The 25,945-nt window shown below is 33.7% G+C and overlaps 1 protein-coding gene across 3 annotated transcripts; it reads right to left on the reverse strand.

Annotated features, from left to right (window-relative positions):
* Nucleotides 1-298: 298 nt before the first annotated feature.
* LOC114301461 (syntaxin-61) lies at nucleotides 299-7,010 on the reverse strand. Of its 3 annotated transcripts, none has more exons than XM_082878230.1 (8): nucleotides 6,873-7,010; nucleotides 6,587-6,669; nucleotides 2,984-3,097; nucleotides 2,476-2,589; nucleotides 2,202-2,395; nucleotides 1,341-1,431; nucleotides 1,074-1,139; nucleotides 299-781 (listed from the first exon to the last, which is right to left on the reverse strand). In XM_082878230.1, exons 2-8 carry the CDS (start codon nucleotides 6,638-6,640, stop codon nucleotides 671-673), a joined length of 744 nt encoding a protein of 247 aa, XP_082734356.1. In that variant the 5' UTR covers nucleotides 6,641-6,669; nucleotides 6,873-7,010; the 3' UTR covers nucleotides 299-670. The 3 variants fall into 3 exon arrangements, with proteins under 3 accessions (XP_082734356.1, XP_082734357.1, XP_028102212.2); XM_082878231.1 differs by having other exon boundaries at nucleotides 299-945; XM_028246411.2 differs by lacking the exon at nucleotides 6,873-7,010 and having other exon boundaries at nucleotides 6,587-6,859.
* Between the last annotated feature and the right edge of the window lie 18,935 nt (nucleotides 7,011-25,945).

Here is a 25,945-nt window from a genome sequence, read left to right on the forward strand (position 1 = left end):
CTCTTATCTGTTAAATTTATTTATATAAATATATATATTCGACTAAGTCGGTGGCCACAAAGTCTTCAGAATAACATTTCTTCCACACTATCAGAAATTGTCATTGTTCATCTATTCACAAACCTAGCAAACATTATTCAACTAAATGACAACCACAACACTAGAAGAAACAGAAGATTTCAGTCAACCATTTTCTCCAAACAATAAAATTATATTGCAAAACTATAACAGTGAGAGACTAACTCTTGGAACCAGCAAGCATGACAAACAACTCATGAATGCTTGTACAAATAAAATAGAAAGTCAAACATGATCCTATTTAACATCTCATATATTTAGTACTCAAACCTGTTCAACACATGATCCTATTTAACGTCTCATATATTTAGTCTCATACATTTAGTACTCAAACCCGTTCAATCACAAACAACCCTACCTACACCACTTCCCGAAACAAAACCAGAATATATTTTATATTTATATATATATATATAAACAAAAAAAAAAAGGTAGAATTTCATTCGGTGCTGTATTTCCAGGTAACAATTATTCAAGAAAACCACGTCACCAACCAATTCATTACGTTCCTTGTGAACTCCCACCTTATTCTTCAACATCAGCATTCTCTTCCACGTATATGCAATTGCCGAATGGTTTCTTCCACTTTAGCCTAGGTGAGGAAGACCAGAACAAATAGAACAATGAACAGAACAACCAAGAACAATATCATCATGATCTGCCCCTTAGCCCCAGCCTTTTTCATCACCACAGCTACCTTTTTCTGCAGCAAAAAATTGTTTTGAGAAACAAAAACAGAAAACTGCAATTCTATCTTTTATTATTGGGTTACTAATGAAACCATTTCATTCGTTAGAAATAAAAATAAAAAAATAACAGCTTAAGGCTTAACTTTAAAGTCACAGCTTGGACAGGATATATAATTACCTGAACGAAATCAAGGTGATTTGATGTGAGTTAATGTTTAAGCAATTATCCAATACAATGTACCTTGACTGCTGTGAGTTAAGTTTAAGCAAGTAATCCAATTCAAATCTGTGCATGAAAACAATCACCTGAACAAAATCAAGACGATTTGATGTACTCTCCATTTCCGTACCCAAATCATCTATAATCTTCTCCTGTGGCACACCATAAAAGACATGATTTAGTGTTCCTAATCAGCAAGAATAATGTTAAAAATCACTTTTGACTTGGTTCATATGCTATAACTACAGTTTGAGAAAGTGAATCATATGCAAGTGCTTGAGGATGGGACAAGTGCAGGTAGGCCAGATTTTGCTGAGAACATTGCAGAGAATTACAGCCTAAACAATACTTACCTGTGCAAGGAGTTCTTCATGTATAGTAATCCCAACACCTCCAATTATCCCCACACTTGCGCTAAGCTCATCCAGCTCCTCATCCTGTTGCCTGCAGCACCAATGATCCAATTAATAGGCATCAAAATAAGAAAAATAATTGAAGGCTGCTCTATATCACCAAGAAAGTTTACCAAAACTTTTCACTTCCTAGGTGGTTTCCCATGTAGCATGGTCAATCTCATTAATTATTAAAAGTGTGGATCCTACACATACACATGGCTTTCATTGTGTCAATACACCTAGAGGTGAAACAAAGTGGTGAAATAAAACTGGTGATAAATAGCATTTCACAAAATAATATTCTGCAAATTCAGGTTTCTAGAATAGGATGCACGCCCGAGTAACCATCCCTCATTTTTTATAAAATAATCACATTGCATTCAATCAACCAAGTATAGAATGCCATTATTTATATGCTCAATCTTCAATTTATACCAACAAAAGTAGAAAAAACTTTATCAAGAATATTACTAATTATCGAGATTAGATAATATAATCATAAGATTCATCAAAGTAGCAATTACTTAAATACAGAAATGAAAGCATTAATTAAGAATAAAAAACAGTAGAACTGATAATAAGAGTGACTGCTCAAGGGTTTTGAAGAATGCCAAAGAGGTTTCTGTAATTTGTTTAATTAAAAGCATAAAAAAAATCATATAACCCAGAAATCCAGTTCCTGTCCAGAAATGACTTGTGAAACTGGGAAACACATACTTGGGGGGAAGTTACAGAACGCATAAGTTGTAAAGATTAAAATGTTATAAATGAATACAAGGAAGAAAAACTGAGAGAGCAGGAGAGAGCCAAGGACGCTACTTTATGAGAAGTACTTGTCTGTCTGATTCTGATGATATGAAATCATCATTGTCCTGAGCTGCATACTGATTGGATCTGTCAGTCTGATGAGAATTTGGTAGCCTCATTAGTTCACGGCGCATTCCATTTACATTAGAAGTGCTTGTTATATCCAACTCCTTTCCAGCTACTACTGTTTTCTTCATCTTGCGCACCTATAACATAGCACAATCTTTAGGGGATCTGAAACTAATTCAACAACGCGGCTCAGTATGAAATATAACATCAATGATACCTGAGTACGAGCAGTGCTTGTCCATCTCCTCCTTTTGTCAAGTTCAACTTCATCAATCCCATACCAAGCAGGATCTCTGGCTGCTACAGAAATTGTTTTGTCCAATTCATCCACCTTCCTATCAAAAAAGCAGGTTTTCAGCAAAGACAAATAGGAGGTTGCAAAAATCACCAGAATTGCTTGTGGCAATCAAGGTAGTACAGTAATGATATTTCATCATAAAAAAAGCACATAGGATTGTAATGTAAGTCAAAACTAACAAAAGAGAAGTAACTGCATCTATGTAATATACAAGCTTCAGCTCCAAAAACATCCAGATGCTGATTTTTTTACTTTTGGTCACAAAGAATAACATAAGAAAAGCGACGGTATCCATGTGATATACAAAATTCAGCTCCAAAGTCATCCAGATGCTCACTTTTTGACTTTCAATCACAAATTGTATGCATATCACAGAAAGTCACCAACAAAACCATTTAAGATGATTATCAAAGATTTGGAAGCATACCTGCCACTCAATGCTGTCACAGCCAACAAGCAGCTCTTTTGTCAGATTTTGATGTTCTTGACCATAGGCAGGAATATGTTCCCATTGGTGAAAAGTAGACAGCAACTTATCAATCTAACAAGCATATAATCAGAGCATAAGAGAGATATTATATCCTTTACAATCTCAAAGCAAGAAGCAAAAATGCAATCTCTTTGGTGGGTTGGTGGTGCATGTCGAACTGTATGGGTGTGGGTGTGTGTACACTGTCCAATTATCAACTCTTGTCATGGTTAAAGGAGAATTTAAAATTTCCAAAAATTAAGTTTGTCAGTTTGGCCCCTAAAAAATTAAGTTTTCTCACTTTGGTACCTAATAAAAATTAAGTTTTCCCACTTTGGTCCATAAATCCAAACCCAACCTAATCTCAAACCATCCCCGCCCTAAACCCTAAACCAACTTTATATTGAAATGGTTGATCCAAAAAAAAAAATTTATATCAAAAGGACGAAAATGAAAAATTACAGTGGGTATGTGTCATTCGAAAAATGAGGAGACTGCAAATCAAAGTCTAGAGGCTACTAGAGAAAGAGATTAGGTAGCTAATTGGAAAGGGGGAGGTTGTCAGTAGGAAGTGTGGGGTGAGGGAAGGTGATGCGGAATGTGTGTGCACCGTGAATATTTTCTAAATTTGCCTTAATGTTTATTGTGTAACGTAGCTTACTATTTTTATTCAATTACAGCATAATTAGAAATTTAGTTTGGGTAGAATTTTAATAATATTTGTTTTCCTATTCTATTAAAATACAATTTCTAGTTTGTTTAGGTTTCTTGACTTATAAATATTAGGGTTTACATCGTATTATTTAGCTTTTGATTCTTTGAATAATAAGAATTTGAGTGTTTAGGCTGTGGCAATTGCGTTAGAGTCATGTCCCTCTTCCTCCTTCCCTCTCTTTCATCTCTCTTCTCTTACTCCAAAGTGTCCTACATTAGAAGGGAGGTGGTTTTTTGTGGGAGTGGGGTGAGAAGGTAAAATAGAGGAGGGGAAAGTAAAGGAGTGAAGGTTCAAGTAATGTGGGACAACATTTTAGTGGATGATGTGGCAAGTTTTGACCTTTTATATCTTTTTCTTTTTAGTAAAAATAACATAATAAACTTTTAAGAGTGTTTAGTATAAAAATAACCAATATTTATATATGATTTGTTATTTTGGTGATTAGAGGGCTTTAATAGTATCCAATCAGATTTCGTCAAACCAACGTGTTTTCCTCATTTTTTTCCACATAAAAAATTCATAATACATCTTCTAAAGATGCTTAATGTTAAAGTAACTTACAGCAATGAATTATCTATTTATATTTTAGTGAAATCAATATGGTTTAATTTTACACGAGTTAGGTAAGTCCGACCCAATGGTTCCACAACAGAAATTATTATTATTATTTTTTTTAAACTATTTTTTGAACAATGAGCACACACATCTTTTTAAAATGTTTTAGGTTCAAAAAAATATTTTACTTAATTCTTTTTTCTGATTATACGCGATAGAGGGTTCCTAGGTCTATTTTTAAAATGTCAAGAGAGATTGTATTATGGTTTTTGAATAATTTTAAGCTTGGTGGGATATGGCCCCACAATGTGAAGCACGAATAAGGATACATAAACGAGATACACGTATGATACAATACAAATATGGCGATACGACAAATTCTAAAAAAATAGAATACCTGCGTGTAAGACTAGGATATGTTTGTTATAGAAATTTATAATTTTTAGAATTCTACTATACATGATCTGGAAGGATGGTATAAATCATCTATAAAAATTAGTTATTAATTTAAGAACAAATGGCCAGTTTACTTTTTTTTCTTTCTCTCTCTTTTTCATTTTTTTATTATTAGTAGATCCTATAAAAATTTCATTTCAATTAGACAAATTCTCAAAAAGTAAGATACTATTGTAACCTTACTAATTTCTTCTTCTTTAAAAAGTAAGCAAAGTATTGAAAAATTACTTATCCTAACAAATAAACTCTTATACTACGTAAGAATTATTACAATCTTAAAACATGACCTAGAGTATTCAAAAAGTATCTAATAATTCTCAAAATTAAAATAAAATAAAATATTCAAGTATTGGACACATTTAAGAAGTATCTGATGTGAATTAGCCAGTATCCGAGGAGTGTCGGTAACTAATACAGATAAAATACGGATACGACTCCCTTTTAGAAGTATTCGTTCTTCGTAGGACCCACAGCTCCTGCTATGAAGGCCATGTCTTCCCGATTAGACAGTACAATCATGTCCTTATATGAGAATTATTTTGTAACATATGCCAAAGTCTATTTATTTCATTAATTTTCATATATACAACTGTTTAACATCAATTTTTATAGCTTGTACTAAATCTTAACGATTCTCGATTCGATTCAATTCACAATTAGCAAAATTAGGATTTCGATTCATGATACATTTTCGATTTGACAACTATGGTAATACTTACTACTTTAGTACAAGAAGAGAACTAATAGACTATAATCCTTACCAATGAATGCAAAAAATAGGCACTTTAATTAGAACCAATAGATTGAAGGAGATACGTAAACAGGAAAAGATTACAAACAAGAAAAGAAAAACAGTAATGCTGGAAACTTTTGACTTAGCCTCTCAATGCTAGGATTCAATAAAATGCTAATAAAATACTATACTTACTCAAGATATATTGGTATTCTATTAGGGGCAACGGCACTACCATCATAGGGTATCAATTGAATACCGTCCCTAATTTTATTTTTCTTTGTATATATAAGCAATTTATAGGTTAATTAGTTAACTCCTTATAATTTGAACACTCAAGTTCACAAAAATTAAATACACATAGTACAAACCTTGAACACCCAACTCACTTATTTCAAACTGTGCACATCCACCCCACAACTCACTCACAACCTTTTTTAATTCCAAATGTAACATCCTCCCAAAAAAAGTCCTTAGAAGGTGAAGTGTATGAAAGAGAATTAAAGTTGGAATGATTTGAGTCACACTCAAAATGCATCTAGCTCATATACTTTTTTCTTTTTTTCATCTTTTTATTTTATTTTTTTTTTTTTTTTTGATACATAGCAATAGTGAAAGGTCCAAAAAAGCTACCATTACATAAAAATAAAAATAAAAATAAAAATAAAGTAATACCCGGAAGATAGCGATCTCGATAATTAGCTTATATTGAATTATGACACTAAATTTGGGAAAGAATGCCTTTAAACTCCATCAAGACTAAGTTGAGAGGTATGGCATGTGGAGAAGAATTGTAGAATACCATATATTAATTAATTAATTTATTTATTTATTTTTGTATTGAAACAATAGTACATTAAAATTATTGTTTGCTTATGATTTGAAAAGTTTAAATTGAGAGATTTATTGCAAATTAATAATAATTTCTTTTATATAAATTCTTATTTAAGTTTTTGAATACCCAGACCAAAATCTCCACATTTCATATCTTTTAATATGAATCTGACTAAAAAAAATTGTTTGATCAGGAAACAGCAGATGGATGTTACATTTCAAAAGATAATGCAAAAAATGGCAAGAAATTGGGGAAATCAAAACTTACAGACTCTTGAATCTCTTCCTTAACAATGTAAAATGGATCTTGAGCTGAAGACATCTTGGATCCAATTACATAATAATGATTACCTGGTAACCCATCAAAAAAAATTAAATTGGATTGAGAGAAGAACAAACAGGTACTGAGCAATCATACATTAGGTTTTAGCAGACAGAACATATTATTTAATAATAAAAAATAAAAATAAAAATAAAAAGCTTTAAGACAATGAAACTAATAAATAAATGGAATGGCTATCGTTGAAGAAACAATGGGGACAAAGAGAGAAAACCCTAATTCTCAGATCTCGTCGATCGTCCAAGCCTTCCTTAGCCCCTAAACTTCTTTCTCGTCAGCGTCCCCAACTTCAAGATCTCAATTTTTCCATTTTTCTTTTCTTTTTTATTTTATTTTATTTTATTTTTATCTCGTTATATTCCCTACACAAAATTTACCTATAAATCTTATCTATCTTTATTCAGTTAAAAAATTAAAAAGTTATTAAAAAAATTAAAAAATTAATAATTTATATCAAAAAAAATTTAAATTTTTTTTTCTATTTTTTACACATCTTTTTATAAAAAGTCAAAAAATTATCTCAAATATACTAATTTTTTTACATCATATTTTAATCAAAAAGTCAAAAAGTTACTAAAAAAAATATGTTCCTATATGAGGCCTCTAAGATTTTTTTATTATAAATCAATTAGTTCATCCATTTTAGAATGGTAGATTTAATATATTATTTGAAAATTTAATTTACAATTATATTTTTGTTTCTATTATTATTTTTTTCTTTTGTGCTAGAAAAATAAGATACGCAATCTATGAGAATTAAATTTGACATGAATTTTTATATGATAATTTTTTTTTATTTGGAATGACTTAAAATGTGAGATTTTTTAAACATTTCAAAAAGAGTACAAAAATGACTTAAAATATGAGATTATTCAAACATTTAAAAGAATGTAGGATTTTTCAAACATTTAAAAAAAAGCACAAAACTCCTTAGTTAGCTTTGGGCGAATATATAATTTCAAACTGTAACGCTCTAATGTAACACTCTAAAAGAAATTCTTTAGTATATTTTTCTCAAACGTAACATTTCAATATAACACTCTAAAAAAATTTCTTAGTGTAAACTCCAATGTAACACATAAAAAAACTCATTAATGTACTTTTTTCAAACGTAGCACTCCAATATAGCACTCTAAAAAAATTTCTTAATGTAACACTCCAACGTAACACTCTAAAAACAATTCCTTAGTGTACTTTTCCCGTATGTAACACTGTAATATAATACTTTAAAAAAATTCCTTAATGTAACACTCCAATGTAACATACACAAAAACTCCTTAATATACTTTTTTCAAATATAACACTTCAATGTAACACTCTAAAAAAAGAATGTGAGATTTTTCAAAACATTCCAAAAGGAGTACAAAAATTTTTTAGTATGCTTTGGACAGTTGTATAATTTCAAACTGTAAATATTACGTTTGGGAAATGTATACTAAAGAATTTTTTAATATTTTTGTGTGTTATGCTAGAGTATGTTATATTGGAATGTTACGTTTGGAATTATATTAATTGGAGTGTTACGTTTGAAAAAAATACACTAAGAAATTTTTTTTGTGTGTTATATTGAAGTGTTACATTTGAAAAAAATATACTAAGAAATTTTTTTGGAGTACTACATTGTTACATTTAAAAAAAATACATTAATGAATTTTTTAATATATTACATTATCAGAGTGTTACATTGAAATATTATATTCTTATTCGTAATGTGGGATTTGCTCCAGATGGAGGAAAAATCTAAAATCTCTATAGTGCAGTTGTATATTTGGAGAAACTCACTTTTATTCTTCAAATTAAAAGCCAAACCGGCAAGTGACTAATTTTCTATGTAATTTTTATTTTAATGGAACCTTTAGGTTTATAAGAAAGAAAGAAGGACTAAACAGTTCATAAAATCAAGTTTTAAGATTTATTAATACTTCACTCATTCCCTTTTGACTTTCGTGCCAGTTGTTGATCTCAAAAAATAAATAATTAAATAAATAAAAATTTAAGAGAAAATGCTTGGGAAGGATATGGAATGAACCATACGGAGGGTACACCTACACTTCTCTGCCTATCTCTCTATTGTATCTCTTTCCTCTCATTAGACCATCTCCAACGCTTCAGCAAACCTGATATCAAATTCAAAATTTGATGAAAAAGTCACTTTTTTGAGTTCCAACGGTTTCACAAAATCGATATCAAATCCAGAATTGAGCAAATCTTGTACCAAAATGAGAACAGGCGAAGCATTTTACCAAATCACTGTTCCTAACCGTTGGGAGAGACCAACCGGTCAACCAGCCGGTTGCCCGGCCGGTTGACCAACCGGTTGACCGCCTAAAGGTTCAAACGGTTCGAAGAAAAAGGTTCAAACAGTAAAAAAAAAAAAAAAAAAAATTTTTTGCCTAACCGGTCGACCAGCCGGTCGACCACTAAAAGGTTCAAAAAGTTCAAAAAAAAAAAAAAAAATATTTTTCGCTTAACCGGTCGACCAACCGGTTGTCCTTGGCACAAATTTGATGAAAATGCACAGTTGGAGCGAGTGGTATCAAATTGGTAAAATGAGTCATTTTTTACTCAAATTTGATGAAAAATCTGAGTAACCGTTGAAGATGCTCTTAGAGATTAAAATAAGGATGATTAGAAGATGTAGCACCACTTAAATTTAAGTGACTAAAAAAGATATGTGTACTAACAAAACCTTTTAATTTTTTGGTGCACCAAAAAGTTCAGTTCACTTTTTAATTGTTATTACAAAATCTTATATTTTACTTTTTTAAATTTAAAGACCAAAATACCCTTATGTTCTATTGTTACTATCAGTGCCACATCCACCGTTGGACAATCACGAGACTTCTGTCAAACACGTCAAGAACATAACCAAACACTTATGGGCATATCCAAAACATTATCAAAAAAAAAAAAAAAAAAAGAATAAACAGAGTAATTAGAGTGAAAACATAGCAAAATTTAACTACTTCTTCTCTAATACCACAAAAAGAGGAAAAAAATATTTTTATCAAAAAAGACTAAAGGGAGTAATTAGAGCGAAAACATAGCAAAATTACAAATATTTGGAGTTTAATTTTTTTACTCATCAAGCTGCATAAATTTACAATTTAAAATTTGTAGTTTCAAAACATTTGCAATTTATCAAAACACAATTTCACGCCGTGACGATGGTTTAGATCTCAAATAAGTAGTTTCTAAGAGTTTGCATCTTTTCAATTTGTCAATATTTGCTAAAATTCTTTATTAAAAAAAAGAAAGAAAGAAAAAAGAAACTATAGTCATAAACGTGTCTTTAAAAATGTAAATTTTTTTAAAGTATTCAAAACTGAATATATGCATTACCAAAATAAGATTGTTTTTTCTCAATTGGTCTTAAATAGTTAATATTTGCTATAAAAAAAATAAATAAAAAATACTAAAGTAATAGAGAAAAGTATAAACATATCTTCAAAATTGTAAATTTTTCCAATTTTCACGGCTTATAACTAAAACTAAAAAAATATTTGTTCAGAATTTGAAAGTTTTCTCTATTAAAATAGGAAAAGAGAAGTTTGTTGCAGAGAATGAGGAAGACAGACATATAGAAAGGATTGTACTCTGATGATAGTTTTTTATTTAGATCTAAAAATGTAGATCTAGTCAAATATGGTACTCTAGGGACCATTTTTAATTTAGATCTAGTTGAAACTAATGTAGATCTAGTCAGATATGGTTAAATCTAATAGACAACAATAATGATGGAGCTCCAGTTTGCAATAACAAGCAGAGAAAGACGAGGGGAGTGTAAGAGGACACGAAAAGAGGTTCGTCGACGATAAAGAAGGTAAGGGAAAAACCAGTGAGGTAGAGCAGCAATTGCAGCAAGTTATCAGTGGTTGTTGAACCCCGATCGATGGTGATTGTTGGTCGTCGGTCAGTTTGCAGATCAAAAAGAGAAATAGAAGAAGTAAGGAGTCTTTTTATATGCAAAATAACTTTTTGATCTATACAAACAGTTGTGGTACTTAATGGTGCACAGGTCCTCATAACAAGATCTATGAAATAAATAACCCAAATTTTTTTTATTGAAAAGTACAAAACTTAATATATTACATATCCGATATTAAGTTGTTCGATGATATATGTAGAAGTACAAAACAAATTTCAAAAGGGATAAAAAGGGCCTTATCATAGGGAGACACCACACATGGAGAAAAATAAACCTCCATGCTGAGAGGAGAAAACCACTACTAAAGGAGGAAACATCTACACAGAGAGACATTATTGTAACACAAAAATCAAAATACAAAAAAATCTAAACAATCACCACCAAACAATACCTTAATGATTTGTCAATCATCAAAACAAATAGTAGTAATGTCAAAGTCCTAACCTCTACGTTACAAAATAAATCATTGTAGATTTGAGATAGTCACTTAGAGTATAAATATGAGTTTAGCAATATCATATCTTGATCATAAGTTAGATTCAAATCTGGATATGAAAGTTTTCTCGATGGCAGACTGATGATAGAGACAAGAGGAGCGGTGTCATGACCCAAACCCGCCCCTGTAGGTTTAGCACCATAACCGGCTAGTAATCCGTGGATTACTAAAGGCCTCTGAACAGATTAGCAAATAATAAGGGGTTGCAGAAGCAATAATACAAGATAGACAAGGTCCAATGAGCTGTGATAACGTTCATGAGACAGAACATTTCAAACTTATTTATATATATACATAAACATGCCAGTCCAGATACACAATATTTACAAGGTATTTACAGAATGTACTTCCCAAGACCTGACTGTACAGAGCGTACACAGAGACTAGCATGATTACAAAAACAGCCATAGCTTAGACTTCGTTCGAAACCTCATCGGGAGGCACAACAGTTGGCTGAAAAAAACAAAATAGAAGGTCGTCAATTCTGGCGCTGGTCACATGTCGGCTCACCTATATACATAATATAAACTGTGAGTGAAGCCCAGTGAATAATAATAGAGTAAAGGGTTTCAATGAATGAGTTCGTACAGATTCGGAAAATCTTAATTCAGATTTGTATCAAATTCATCATTTGTCCATATCATATACAGACGTAAATCATAAGTCATGATTAAGTTTACGTGATACATCCATTAGCATTAACAGAACAGAACAGAACGTATACACGTGAGGTTACGAATAACCAGTTCCATAAAGGAACCTTCGGATCCGGGAAACAGAACAGAACAGAAGCTGAGCCCCCGTGACAGGGCCTCCGGTATGGATAACAGAGTGAAGACAGAAATAAGTTCCATAAAGGAACCTCCGATACCGGGTAACAGCTAACAAATATCACATGATGCTAAGGATGTCACGAATACATATCAGAAATTGAACAATCATTCATTGTATAGAACATATCATTTCGAAAAACAGATCTTGTTTTATCACACAGAAAGTAGATACAGTTTGAACATAACTTTACTAAATTATTACTCACAGTTGGCCTTGAAACAGACAGACGGAGCAGATTGATCACACGACACGCGGTACGTGACCTACATAACACACAACGGACACACACTTGAAACACACATTCTAATTGCACAAAACTTACGTCATTGGTTCTTAGTGCGTTTCTAACCTCAAATCCTCACTATAGAGCCTTAAACATGGCCTAGGAATGCTTAGGATGGAATGAGGATACAAAGATGCCTTGGAAAGTATTTTTCAAAACTTGCTGAAAACAGGCGTCTCGCTCGAGCGTAGCTCCCTTCGCTCGAGCGAGCTTGTCAAAACAGAGGGGTCGCTCGAGGGTAGACTCCTTCGCTCGAGTGTTCTGTAAAAATGCAAAAGTACTGGTTGTTGAAATTTTACCCTCGATGCCCGCTTGATGCTCACTCGAGCGTGAGACACAACCCTTCGCTCGAGTGTAGGTCTCGTTGCTCGAGCGTGCGTCTGCGTGCACCAAAAACTTAAGAGCTTGCAATTTACGCTTGAGCCACCATTCCTTCACTCGAGCAAAGTTCTGAACAAACGATGGTCGCTCAAGCGTGGAATCCTTCGCTCGAGCGAGGAAGCCAAATTCTGGAATTTCCATATTTGCCTCCCAAGCTCAAACCAAGCATTCAACACCTCAAAACTCGACCTCTTGGGCCCATTTTCTGGAAAACACTTGTAAACTCATAGTAGAAGATGTTTCAAAGATCAATTTGTAAAATCAAAGCCCAAATGTGAGTCAATTAAATACAATTTTAAATAAAACTTCAAGAACAAAACAAGAGCTTAACATGCAAGTGTTCATTTTAAATCCAATGCTCTAAAACATGACCAAATGTAAGATTGAGCTCAAAATCATGATGAATTCATGGACTAAGGCTAGAATATGGGCTTGCATGCAAGATCTACCATGAAAACACTTCAAAATGCTAAGATATGAACATGCATGCATGATTTAAGTCTCAAATCAACATTTTCAACCAATTCTTGACTTTAATCTCTAATCTTCCATGAACCATGCAAGAATTAATCTTAAATTCACAATTGAAAGGAGAATCTCCTACCTTAAGGAGCTCAAATTTGCAAAGCCTCTTCAATTCTCCTAAGTTCCAAGCCAAATCTCTAGGTGAATTCAATCTCCTACCTCTCTCTGTCTCTCTCTCTAGTCGATTTTGGCTTAGGAAGATGAATGAAAATGATGCAACAAATGTATGAATCAAGTCTCTAAAGGTTTCATGAAGTGGCTCACTAGTGGCAATTTCGTAATAAACTTAACTAATGTAATTTAACGTTATTTAATATAATTTAATCATACCAAATCAAATTTTAATTAAACATACCATAAAATCACATATATTCTTACTAGTATAAAACACTAATCAATTTCTAAATCGGTCGCCGATAAGACTTCCAATTCGCAAACCGAAACTAAAACATGAACAGATCATTTTATGACAAACAGATAGAAACACAAAGCTAATGCGATACATATGCAATTTAATTCCGGATTCCTTCTAAATTACTATTAGGCATAAATAATCATGGTTTATCATTAATCAGAGGTCGGGGTTATTACAGTCTTCTTCCCTTAAAAAAGTTTGGTCTTCTAAATTCGAATTACCTTCATTCGGAATCAACATTGGGTCCAAGGGGAACAAATCCGCATATCTCTTCTCCATGTCTTCCTCGGTTTCCCAAGTTGCATAGGTTCCTCCATGGTTTTGCCAATCAACTTTTACCAACAGTATTTCTTTATTTCTCAATTTTTTGATCCGGCGATTCACAATTTGGATAGGTCTTTCCTCATAAGTGTAGTCATCTTTCAAAAGCACATGTGTCGGTTCGATGACGTGGAGTGTATCCCTCAAATATTCTCATAGCATCGATACATGAAAGACGTTATGCATATGTTCCATTACTGGAGGTAAGACTACCCGATATGATACCGGATTGATCTTTTCGAGGACTTCATAAGGTCCAACATATCTTAGCGTCAATTTTCCCTTAACACCAAACTGAGTTTGACCCATCATCAGGGTCACCTTTATGAATACGTGGTTCCCAATTCATATTCCCTCTCTCTTCTTCGAACATCGACATAGCTCTTCTACCGACTCTGTGCAGTTTTCAGACGCTGCTGTATCAATTTCACTTTCTCGGTTGTTTCTTGCACAAGTTCCGATCCCAACAAAGGTCTATCACCTACTTCAGCCCAACATACCGGAGAATGACATTGTCTTTCATACAAAGCTTCGTAAGGAGCCATTCCAATGCTTGAATGGTAACTGTTGTTGTACACAAATTCAGCTAATGGCAAGTAGGTTTCCCAATTCCCTTGGAAGTCTAACACACACATTCTGAGCATATCCTCTAGAGTTTGGTTCGTTCGTTCAGTTTGGCCATCTGTCTGTGGGTGATAGGCACTGCTCAGTCTCAATTTAGTCCCCAAAGTCAGTTGCAAACTCTACCAAAATCTCGATACAAACTTTGAGTCCCTATCATACACAATAGATACTGGTACTCCATGCAATCTCACAATTTCAGTCATATAAATATTGGCCAATTTATCAGCGTTATAAATGGTTTTGACAGGCAGAAAATGGGCAGACTTAGTTAAACGATCAACTATAACCCAGATAGAGTCCATACCACGAGAAGAACGAGGCAATTCCACAATGAAGTCCATGGTAATGTGCTCTCATTTCCATTCTGGTATTAGGAGTGGTTGTAGCAAACCAGCGGGTCGTTGATGTTCAACTTTAACCTGTTGGCAATGTAGACATCTAGTCACAAAATCGGCAATACTCTTTTTCATTCCAGGCCACCAAAAATTCTGTTTCAAATTATGATACATCTTCGTGTTTCCCAGATGCATAACAAATTTACTACTGTGAGCTTCGGTCATAACACGTTTCCTCAAATCATAACAATCGGGCACACAAAGACGGTTCTGAAATTTCAGCACATCATTCTCAAACACAAATCTTGGCCTCGGCTTTGAATCAAATTCGTCCGTGATCTTTTTTAAGTATTCATTCTCGCACTGTTTCTGTTTGATCTCGTCGAGAATTGTAGGTTGAGTGGCGATAGCAGTTAATAGCCCATCTTGTTCTAGATCAGTCAACAATTCTTTTCGGTTGGATAGCAAACATGACAAATTCGCACTGGATTTTCGACTCAAGGCATCTGCTACGGTATTAGCCTTTCCTGGATGATACAAGATTTGCAAATCATAATCCTTTATTAGTTCTAACCATCGTCTCTGTCTCATGTTCAATTCCTTTTGGGTAAAGAAATATTTCAAACTTTTATGGTCTGTATACACCTCGCAAGTTACCCCATACAAATAGTGGCACCATATTTTCAAAGCAAACACCACAGCCGCTAATTCAAGATCATGTGCTAGGTAATTCTTTTCATGAGGTCGAAGTTGTCTAGAAGCATAGGCAATCACCCTTCCGTTTTGCATTAGTACACACCCCAAGCCTTTATAGAAAGCATCATTGTACACTTGAAACCCATCAATACCATTAGGCAAGGTTAAGATTGGTGCAGTCACTAACCTGGTTTTTAACTCTTGGAAAGCTGCCTCTCTTTGTTCATTCCAGTCAAATGGCATATTTTTCTGAGTTAACTGAGTCAATGGCATGGCAAGCTTGGAAAAGTCTTTCACAAACCTCCGGTAGTAACCTGCAAGTCCCAGAAAACTTCAGACTTCTGTCACATTTGTCGATCTAGGCCAATCCACGACAGCTTCAATTTTCTGAGGGTCAATAGAAACTCTATCCTTGTTGATTACATGTCCCAAAAATGCCACACTGTCAAGCCAGAATTCACACTTGGACAATCTAGCATACAATTTCTTTTCTCTCAAAATCTGCAAGGTGGTTCTCAGATGGTTCTCGTGTTCTTCCCTGTCTTTAGAATAAATCAAAATGTCATCAATAAATACAACAATGAAGTCATCCAGATATGATTTAAACACCCTATTCATAAGATCCATGAAAGATGCAGATGCATTGGTCATCCCAAACGACATTACTAAAAATTCATAATGTCCATATCTAGTTCGGAATGCAGTTTTCTCTATGTCCTCAGCTCTAACCTTTAATTGATGATACCCGAACCTGAGGTCAATTTTGGAAAACACTTGGGCACCTTGAAGTTGATTAAACAAGTCATCTATTCGGGCCAGAGGGTATTTATTCTTGATAGTCACTTTGTTCAGTTCTCGGTAGTCTATACATAATCTTAAAGATCCATCATTCTTTTTGACAAACAAAACTGGAGCACCCTAAGGTGAAGTACTCGGACGGATAAATTTCTTGTCTAACAGTTCCTGAAGTTGGGTTTTCAATTCTTTCAATTCAGAGGTAGACATTCTATAGGGAGTCTTGGAAATAGGTTGCGTCCCCGGAAACACCTCAACAGTGAATTCAATTTCTCTATCAACTAAGTCCACAGGTAAGCCAGTCGAAAACACATCGGGAAATTCACAAGCAACAGGGATTGTTTCTACAGTAGTACTATCAGATGGTGCAGTCAGTATACAACACAGATAACCCCTACATCCCTTCCTAAGGAGTTTTATAGCTTTCATAGCCGAAATCAAATATGGGGGAGGAACTACCCCATTCCCAATAAAAGTAAATTCAGGCATACCCGGTGATCTAAACACAACAGTTTTATTTGCACAGTCAATGGTAGCACAGTATTTAGTCAACCAGTCCATCCTCAAAATACATTCAAAATGATTAATGTCCAAGGGTAATAAGTCCACATATAACATCATATCGCCAATCATAACATCACATGCTGGATAAACATGAGCACACATCATGGAATCCCCAGACGGCGTAGACACAGATAACACATAGGTCATAAGTTCTAATGGTCTAGTCAATTTTCGAGAAAAAGCAAGCGATACAAAGGAATATGTAGAACCAGAATCTATCAGTACACATGCATTATGAGAACATATAGAGAGTGTACCTGACACCACAGTATAGGTGTTCGGTACATCACCGGGCACTAAGGCAAACACTTGACCTTGTCTCAGAGGTTCTTTCCCAGTATTGGCTTTGACATTGGTTTTGGCCACAGAAGCGGATCCCGCTGCTGCAGGACAGCTAGTAGTCTCAAACCTGAGCGGGCAATCTTTCACTACATGACCTGGCTGGCCACACCGGAAACAATCACCGGACACCCGTGTGCCTCTTACCACAATCAGAACAGACTGGAATAGACCCACTACTTTGACTCGAGTTGTTCGAAGTCCCTGTGTTTTGCTTCTTACTAACAAAGGACCGACCTTTTTTAAAACCAAACCCGGATCTTTTTCCTCTCCACTCAGTTGTTGTAGTTGCTGGGGCTTTACCTTGTTTCATGGCGGCTAGGGTGGCCTCTGCCATTAAGGATCTGTCTAACACTTCCATATAAGTAGGCAATTTCAGAATGCCTACTCGATCAAATACCTCTAAATCCAATCCACCTTCAAACTTTCGTGCTTTCTTGTAATCGGTATCCACCATATGTGGAACAAACCGTGCCAGTTTGGTGAATTTAGCTTCATATTCTACCACAGACATCCTTCTCTGTTTGAGTTCCTGAAATTCAGACACTTTCTGATCCCTGAAACATTGGGGAAAGTACTTGTTGTAGAAGATAGCATTAAACTGTGCCCATGTCATATTTCCATTGCCACTTCGGATCAGTAACCACCACCTGCGGGCTTCATCTTTCAGAGTGTAGGTGGCTAGGAGGACTTTCTGAGTTTCAAAACAAGGAAATACTTCACACAATTTTTTCATCTCAAGCAACCATGTCTCAGCTTTCAGAGGTTCAATTCCACCATAGAACGTTGGCGGTTTCATTTTCATAAATTTTTATGTCAGATTGATGATGTCAGTATTATCTGCCTCGACTTGTGCCGGTGGAGGCGGAGGGGGCAAAGGTTGTTGTCTCTGTTGTTGTGTCCAGGCTTCAGTCAATGCTACTAACATCTGTTTCATTCGGCCCATGCGAGCCTCTGAAGACTCACTTTCACCACTTCCCCTTGCATTCTCCATCTTACTATACAGACATCAAATGATAATAAACACAGGCATAATCTTATTCATTTCCTTCAATTCATTGGATTCAAATGTACATTCAGTTTTCATATTCAGTTGCATTACCACACACTCACACATGCAGATGGAATACCCCTAACTCTTACTAGGACATCCTAAGCTCATACGGACCTGTGTGTGCGGTAGAACACGTGCTTTGATACCACTCTGTCACCACCCAAACCCGCCCCTGTAGGTTTAGCACCGTAACCGGCCAGTAATCCGTGGATTACCAAAGGCCTCTGAACAGATTAACAAATAATAAGGGGCTGCGGAAGCAATAATACAAGATAGACAAGGTCCAATGAGCTGTGATAACGTATATAGGACAGAACATTTCAAAACTTATTTATATATATACATAAACATGCCAGTCCAGATACACAATATTTACAAGGTATTTACAGAGTGTACTTCCCAAGACCTGACTGTACAGAGCATACACAGAGACTAGCATGATTACAAAAACACCCATGGCTTAGACTTCGTTCGGAACCTCCTCGGGAGGCACAACAGTTGGCTGAAAAAAACAAAACAGAAGGCCGTCAACTCTGGCCCTGGCCACATGTCGGCTCACTTACATACATAATATAAACTGTGAGCGAAGTCTAGTGAATAATAATAGAGTAAAGGGTTTCAATGAATGAGTTCGTACAGATTCGGAAAACCTTAATTCAGATTTGTATCAAATTCATCATTTGTCCATATCATATACAGACGTAAATCATAAGTCATGATTAAGTTTACGTGATACATCCATTAACATTAACAGAACAGAACAGAACAGAACATATACACGTGAGGTTACGAATAACCAGTTCCATAAAGGAACCTCCAGATCCGGGCAACAGAACAGAACAGAACAGAAGCTGAGCCCCCGTGACAAGGCCTTCCGTATGGGTAACAGAGTGCAGACAGAAATAAGTTCCATAAAGGAACCTTCGATACCGGGTAACAGCTAACAGATATCACATGATGCTAAGGATGTCACGAATACATATCAGAAATTGAACAATAATTCATTGTGCAAAACATATCATTTCGGAAAACAGATCTTGTTTTATCACACAAAAAGTAGATACAGTTTGAATATAACTTTACTAAATTATTACTTACAGTTGGCCTTGAAACAGACAAACGGAGCAGATTGATCACACGACACGCGGCACGTGACCTACATAACATATAAAGGACACACACTTGAAACACACATTCTAATTGCACAAAACTTACGTCGTTGGTTCTTAGTGTGTTTCTAACCTCAAATCCTCACTATAGAGTCTTAAACATGGCCTAGGAATGCTTAGGATGGAATGAGGATGCAAAGATGCCTTGGAAAATATTTTTCAAAACTTGCTGAAAACAGGGGTATCGCTCGAGCGTAGCTCCCTTCGCTTGAGCGAGCTTGTCAAAACAGAGGGGTCGCTCGAGCGTAGACTCCTTCGTTCGAGCGGTCTATAAAAATGCAAAAGTACTGGTTGTTGAAATTTTACGCTCGATGCCCGCTCGATGCTCGCTCGAGCATAGGTCTCATCGCTCGAGCGTGCGTCTGCGTGCACCAAAAACCTGAGAGCGTGCAATTTACACTCGAGCCACCATTCCTTCGCTCGAGCGAGGAAGCCAAATTTTAGAATTTCCAGATTTGCCTCCCAAGCTCAAACCAAGTATTCAACACCTCAAAACTCGACCTCTTGGGCCCATTTTCTGGAAAACACTTGTAAACTCATAGTATAAGATGTTTCAAAGATCAATTTATAAAATCAAAGCCCAAAGGTGAGTCAATTAAATACAATTTCAAATAAAACTTCAAGAACAAAACAAGAGCTTAACATGCAAGTGTTCATTTTAAATCCAATGCTCTAAAACATGACCAAATGTAAGATTGAGCTCAAAATCATGATGAATTCATGGACTAAGGCTAGAATATGGGCTTGCATGCAAGATCTACCATTGAAACACTTCAAAATGCTAAGATATGAACATGCATGTATGATTTAAGTCTCAAATCAACATTTTCAACCAATTCTTGACTTTAATCTCTAATCTTCCATGAACCATGCAAGAATTAATCTTAAATTCACAATTGAAAGGAGAATCTCCTACCTTAAGGAGCTCAAATTTGCAAAGCCTCTTCAATTCTCCTAAGTTCCAAGCCAAATCTCTAGATGAATTCAATCTCCTACCTCTCCCTCTCTCACTAGTCGGTTTTAGCTTAGGAAGATGAATGAAAATGATACAACAAATGTATGAATCAAGTCTCTAAAGGTTTCATGAAGTGGCCCACTAGTGGCAATTTCGTATTAAACTTAACTAATGTAATTTAACGTTATTTAATCTAATTTAATCATACCAAATCAAATTTTAATTAAACATACCATAAAATCACATATATTCTTACTAGTATAAAACAACAATCAATTTCTGAATCGGTCGCCGATAAGGCTTCCAATTCACAAACCGAAACTAAAACGTGAACAGATCATTTTATGGCAAACAGATAAAAACACAAAGATAATGCGATACATATGCAATTTAATTCCGGATTCCTTCTAAATTACTATTAGGCATAAATAATCATGGTTTATCATTAATCGGAGGTCAGGGTTATTACAAGCGGTAGCATTTAACATACCAATCCTACCATGGTGATGAATAGAAAAGAAATCGCTAAAGAAGAAACGAAGGAAAGAGGAAGTTTAGAAGTGTTGCCATCTTCCTCTATTAAGTGGTTTCAAAGGTAAAATTGGAAATTAATTTAAGTAGAGATTATGCATATATATAATAAAGCAACTAGGTTTTGAAAAAATATCAAAAAATGTCCCGCATGTCATCAATATATATATCTCAAGGTGGATTTTTTCTGTCTATAATTTGGAGTGAAGGGTGTTGTTTGGGCCTATAGGATTCACCACATATCCTGTTTTAATCATTCGAATTGTTTATTTTGTAAAGCACTTGGTGTATATCATCCACACACAAAATTAAGTTAGTCCCATAATCATAACATATTTTATTTATCACGTTTATCACAAAAAAAAGGATGACAATTGTGTTTTTTTTTTATAAATAAAATATATATATATTTTTTTTTGTGACAAACACTATAAATTGAATAAGTTACGATTAATGGATTAATTTTATTTTTTATTGATGATATACATGACGCGTACGATAAAATGATCAGTTCATATTATCAAAATAGAACCAATAGTGAGCCTCACATGCCCAAACAACGCTTTCTAATCTACAATCTAGACTAGTAGGAATCAGGGGCGGAGGGAACGAGGGCTCAGCGGGGTCACGTGCCCCCCCTGAGTTTTGGATTTTTTTTTTTTTTTTTACAAACATAAAAAAAATATTTTATATAAAAATAAATTATAAAAATATTATTTAGAGTGAAATGCCAATGATATTTTTAAAACTATAAGAACAATAATGATTGTTTTGATTGAAAGTAAAGAGACTACAATATTACTATCTATGAAAATTTCAATATAATGGTGATCTCTATCAATATTGATATGCAAACATAATTAATTTTAATGAAAATATAGAATTTATTGAATTGTTAAGTTACATTTAATATGCAGGGTTCACCCTCCATGTGTTTCTTTATTATTGGTTGGTAATATCACATGTCAATGATTGCGTGGTATGACTATTATATTAAATTTTTACGCATATTTTGTATAAAAAAATTACTTTATCATTATATAATTTATTTTAAAACTTTATATCCATGACTTTTTTAATGTTGTTCATGATACACTAATTACAAATAACATATTCACTTTGTTTGGTTTGAGTTTTCTAAAAACACTTTTCAAAAGATTCTACGTTTTTGTTTTTCGTATTTTTTTTTGTTTTTATTGATTTTTTTAATATTTTAAGTAATTTTTTTTTAATTTTTAGACACACCTAATATAAATATGCTTAAAAAATATAATTTTTGCGAATTTTTTTTTTAAAAAATTCACTAAATACCAAAAATATAAAAAAATACAAAAATCAATACATTTTTCACATTTTTATGTATTTATTAATTTTTTAAAATATTTTTTCACAAATATTTTATTTTTTTTAGATACATCATACATCTAAAAAAGTAAAAAAAAAATTGCTTAAAATTTTAAAAATATTCACTAAAAATAAAAACAAAACAAAATAAAATAAATAAAAAAAAACTTAATTTTCAAAAAACTTAATTCAAAAAATTCAAACTAAACACACTAATTTTTTTTTTAATCTTTCTTGAAGTCAATCGTAAAAATTTATGTGAAATATTTTTGTAAATATTTTTAATGTTGTAATTAAGAAGTGCCCCATATGATTTATTTTCTTGGCTCCGTCACTGGTAGGAATCCATCTCTATATATATTGTATTAAATGGATTTTTCTTGTAGAAGTGGTCTTTAACGTCATCATTATATTAAATATTTAATATTTGGAGAAATTATCGGTAAATCCCAAATTAGGGAATGATGATTCATTTAGTCATGTGTTTTTTCTTGTGAATCATTTGGTCCTATTTAATTGGTAAGGAATATTTTCCTTTGATTTGGTATGGGTAGAGTTTACACATTTACCCTTGTTATAATTTTGGTGATTTTTTTTACTCATTTGTGTGTAATGATTCCATATCACTACTAACATCCATACACTCAAAAAAACAGGAGAATGAGTGATACATTACAACACAACAAATCAAAAAAATGATACTGACACTACACTTCATTAACATCGATACGGTTAACATTACATTTTTTATTACCACAAATGTTATTAACATTTCATATCACCACCAACATTCATACATTCAAAAAATAAGGGAATGGATGGTACACTACAACACAACAATAAACCCAACACAACAAATGGCATTAACATTACATTGTTGTCAATCCCTATCATGTTAGTTGTCACATTAACACTAACACGATGACAATCATACATGTCCCAAATCCGGCATAACATTTAAACAGGGGACACTACCAATGTACGTCAAACCCCCTAACATCGACCACATGAACAACAACTTTGTGCACATACGAACACCTAAACCATTACAACAATCATCACACACTAGCAAACGGCGTTACAACAACATTTTCATTACCCGTATGTGAATCCTAAAGATAAATTCCACATTAAGCATCAAAACTTACACACTACATATCTTCACGTTTCTTTGTCATGAATCTTCTACAAAAACCCCGACGGGCACTACTATCCAATGCTGGGTTCATTCCCCCAATTTCATTTCTGAAATCATTGGCACGATCAACAATCTCACATTTGCACAGATGTTCGAAGATTGTTGGGATCACTGTCTTAGTTGATTTGAGAAGGTAGGTTTCGACGAGGTAGTGTTTTTTACCCCAATTTTGGATACGAAATCGGATTTGGTGCGGTAAACACTCATTACCATTTGCAATGTTCCCGAAACCATACCTGACGCCATCGTAGAACAAATCCAACGCCGCCTTTGACACATTGATGAACTACACACGGCGGGAACCAGTCGTCAATGCCTACCAAATTGATTACAACAAACGTCGATTCATATTTTTAGGGTTTCAATGACCCAAATAACAAATTGGGAACTCAGAATGACGGGTTAACATTACCAAATCCATCAACATGATTGAATCCCATTTTCACTAGATTAACATTACAAATCTATTGTTTTTACATATCAACCTCTTCCATGATGATCGCAATTGTGGGAAAACAAAAACAACCTATTGTAAGCTTTATTGGGTAGAAATGTAATTTTAACATTGTTCAATCCCTATAATACCCACAAAATCTACACAGTACGCTCTAACATCACGTGCAAATATGCCATTTTATCTCCAACGGGACTTATCAGTTCATAAGATTAAACACAAGACTAAATGGTTCACAAGGTCTTAGTTTGGGATTTATTGGTGCATTACCCTTAATATTTTTGGTTTATTTTATTTATAACTAGAGTATTCTAATAATTAGATTATACTAATTGATAATAGAAAATTTTAATGGTTTATTTAGTTAACTGAAATGAGATGGAATGATTATTCCGTAGACTCACTTTCCAATGGAATAATTAATTTCTTATAATGGTAAATAATAATTCTCTTTGCAATATATATTTTTTAGAGTGATACTATTAGTACCCCATCAATTATTTTGGACATCCTATTTTTTAGTTCTTTTTTATTTTATTTTATTACAATAATAACCTCAAATGAAATTAATAAAAAGCATATCAATAATTTTGGGATACTCCATCTTACAATTAAGCCCACACACACCTACTACATCGTGAGTTAGGGTTTATGAGAACACCCACCTCTATCACCACCTATTCATCTTCCCCAAATCCTACCTTCAAAACCTACCCACCCTCAAAACCTTGAAAACCTTGAAAACCCTTTGACGGCAATATTCCGGTGATAACAGTAGCAAGCATTTGATTACCTGCACTTCTCCGGCAATGACAATAAGTGGAAATTTTTTCGACAATCTCAACTCCATGAGACAACTGGAGTACAACAATAAAAGCTCAGAGGAGATTCATAATTTTGATAGTGTTTTTAGCTCAGAGGAGATTGGCCTTGTAAGGGTAAGGTTTTTGAAAAAAATGACAAAAATAATAAAATCTATTTGTTAGTTTTTTGGGACTAAACTCCTGAACATATGACCGAAATTCAGGAATACATGCTCGAGCATTGTTTATTTGTTCGGGAATAGGTAATCAAATATTTCTTATTTGTTCAGGAACAGGTAACCGAAACTCATGGAGATCGCAGAACCCACAAAAAGAGAATTTTGAATCAACAACAAAAAAAACCCTACATTTATTTTCTCAGATCATGGACAAGTATGTGGAGATGAAGTAGTAATCACTTTCGTAGATTTTGTTATGGCTTTGGGAAGAGAGGCTTCTTGAGGTGTGGGGGTGTGCATTCAATTGAATGGATAGAATATTTTCACAAGGATAATTTTGGTATTATTTGGGGGGAGAAAAGAAATTTTAAGGGTTTAGAATTTGTAAGTGGGGGTCCAGAGAAATGGGGGTCCAAAATAATTAATAGAGTGCTAATAGCAACACTTATTTTTTTTTTAAATTAAAAAATGATATAAAATCCCATTTTTTAGACCAGGTAGTGTGTAAAATAGATGATTGACTAAGGATTTGAGATGATTAGAACATATATAAGAAAAGAGAGAGAGTTTGATGAGATATTCTAGTAGGCTGCCAAACGGATCTATCTTTTTGGGTTAGGGTAGTGCTACGCTTTTTAATTAATCTTTTTAGTTAACCGAAAATAAAACTGAATATTTTGAAAGAATAATCATTTTCTTCCAGTTCATTCTAATGAACCAAAATATTATATTTGTTTTCTATATTTGAATAAGTTATCAATTAATGTTTTTGTAAATTAATTTATGTAAAGTTATGGATTTGTGTTTCTCTTCGCATTGAACAGGTTTTCTTTACAAGTATGACTTTTTATTATTATTATTTTTTTCTCATACAGAAAATTTGTATGATGATTTCCACTAACAGATCTTATAAAATTTTATTCATTACATATTTTATTTTGTATTCCTATCAAAAGTAAATAATTTTAGAGGGGAATCATAGACGCCTTATTAGGCATTTTTGTAACAAATATTATGTAATTTTTAATAAAATTAACAATAATTATAATTAAAAAATTAAATTA

This window comes from Camellia sinensis, chromosome 7, assembly GCF_055761805.1.
Source record: "Camellia sinensis isolate YWXY chromosome 7, ASM5576180v1, whole genome shotgun sequence".
Taxonomy (NCBI): domain Eukaryota; kingdom Viridiplantae; phylum Streptophyta; class Magnoliopsida; order Ericales; family Theaceae; genus Camellia; species Camellia sinensis.

Coding starts and splice junctions, on each gene's coding strand:
- LOC114301461 (XM_082878230.1), bottom strand. CDS start 6,640: ATGTCTTCAGCTCAAGATCCATTTTACATTGTTAAGGAAGAGATTCAA. Junction 3,098..6,586: donor AGGAAGAGATTCAAGAGTCT/GTAAGTTTTGAT, acceptor TATGCTTGTTAG/ATTGATAAGTTGCTGTCTAC. Junction 782..1,073: donor ATCGTCTTGATTTTGTTCAG/GTGATTGTTTTC, acceptor TTTTTGCTGCAG/AAAAAGGTAGCTGTGGTGAT.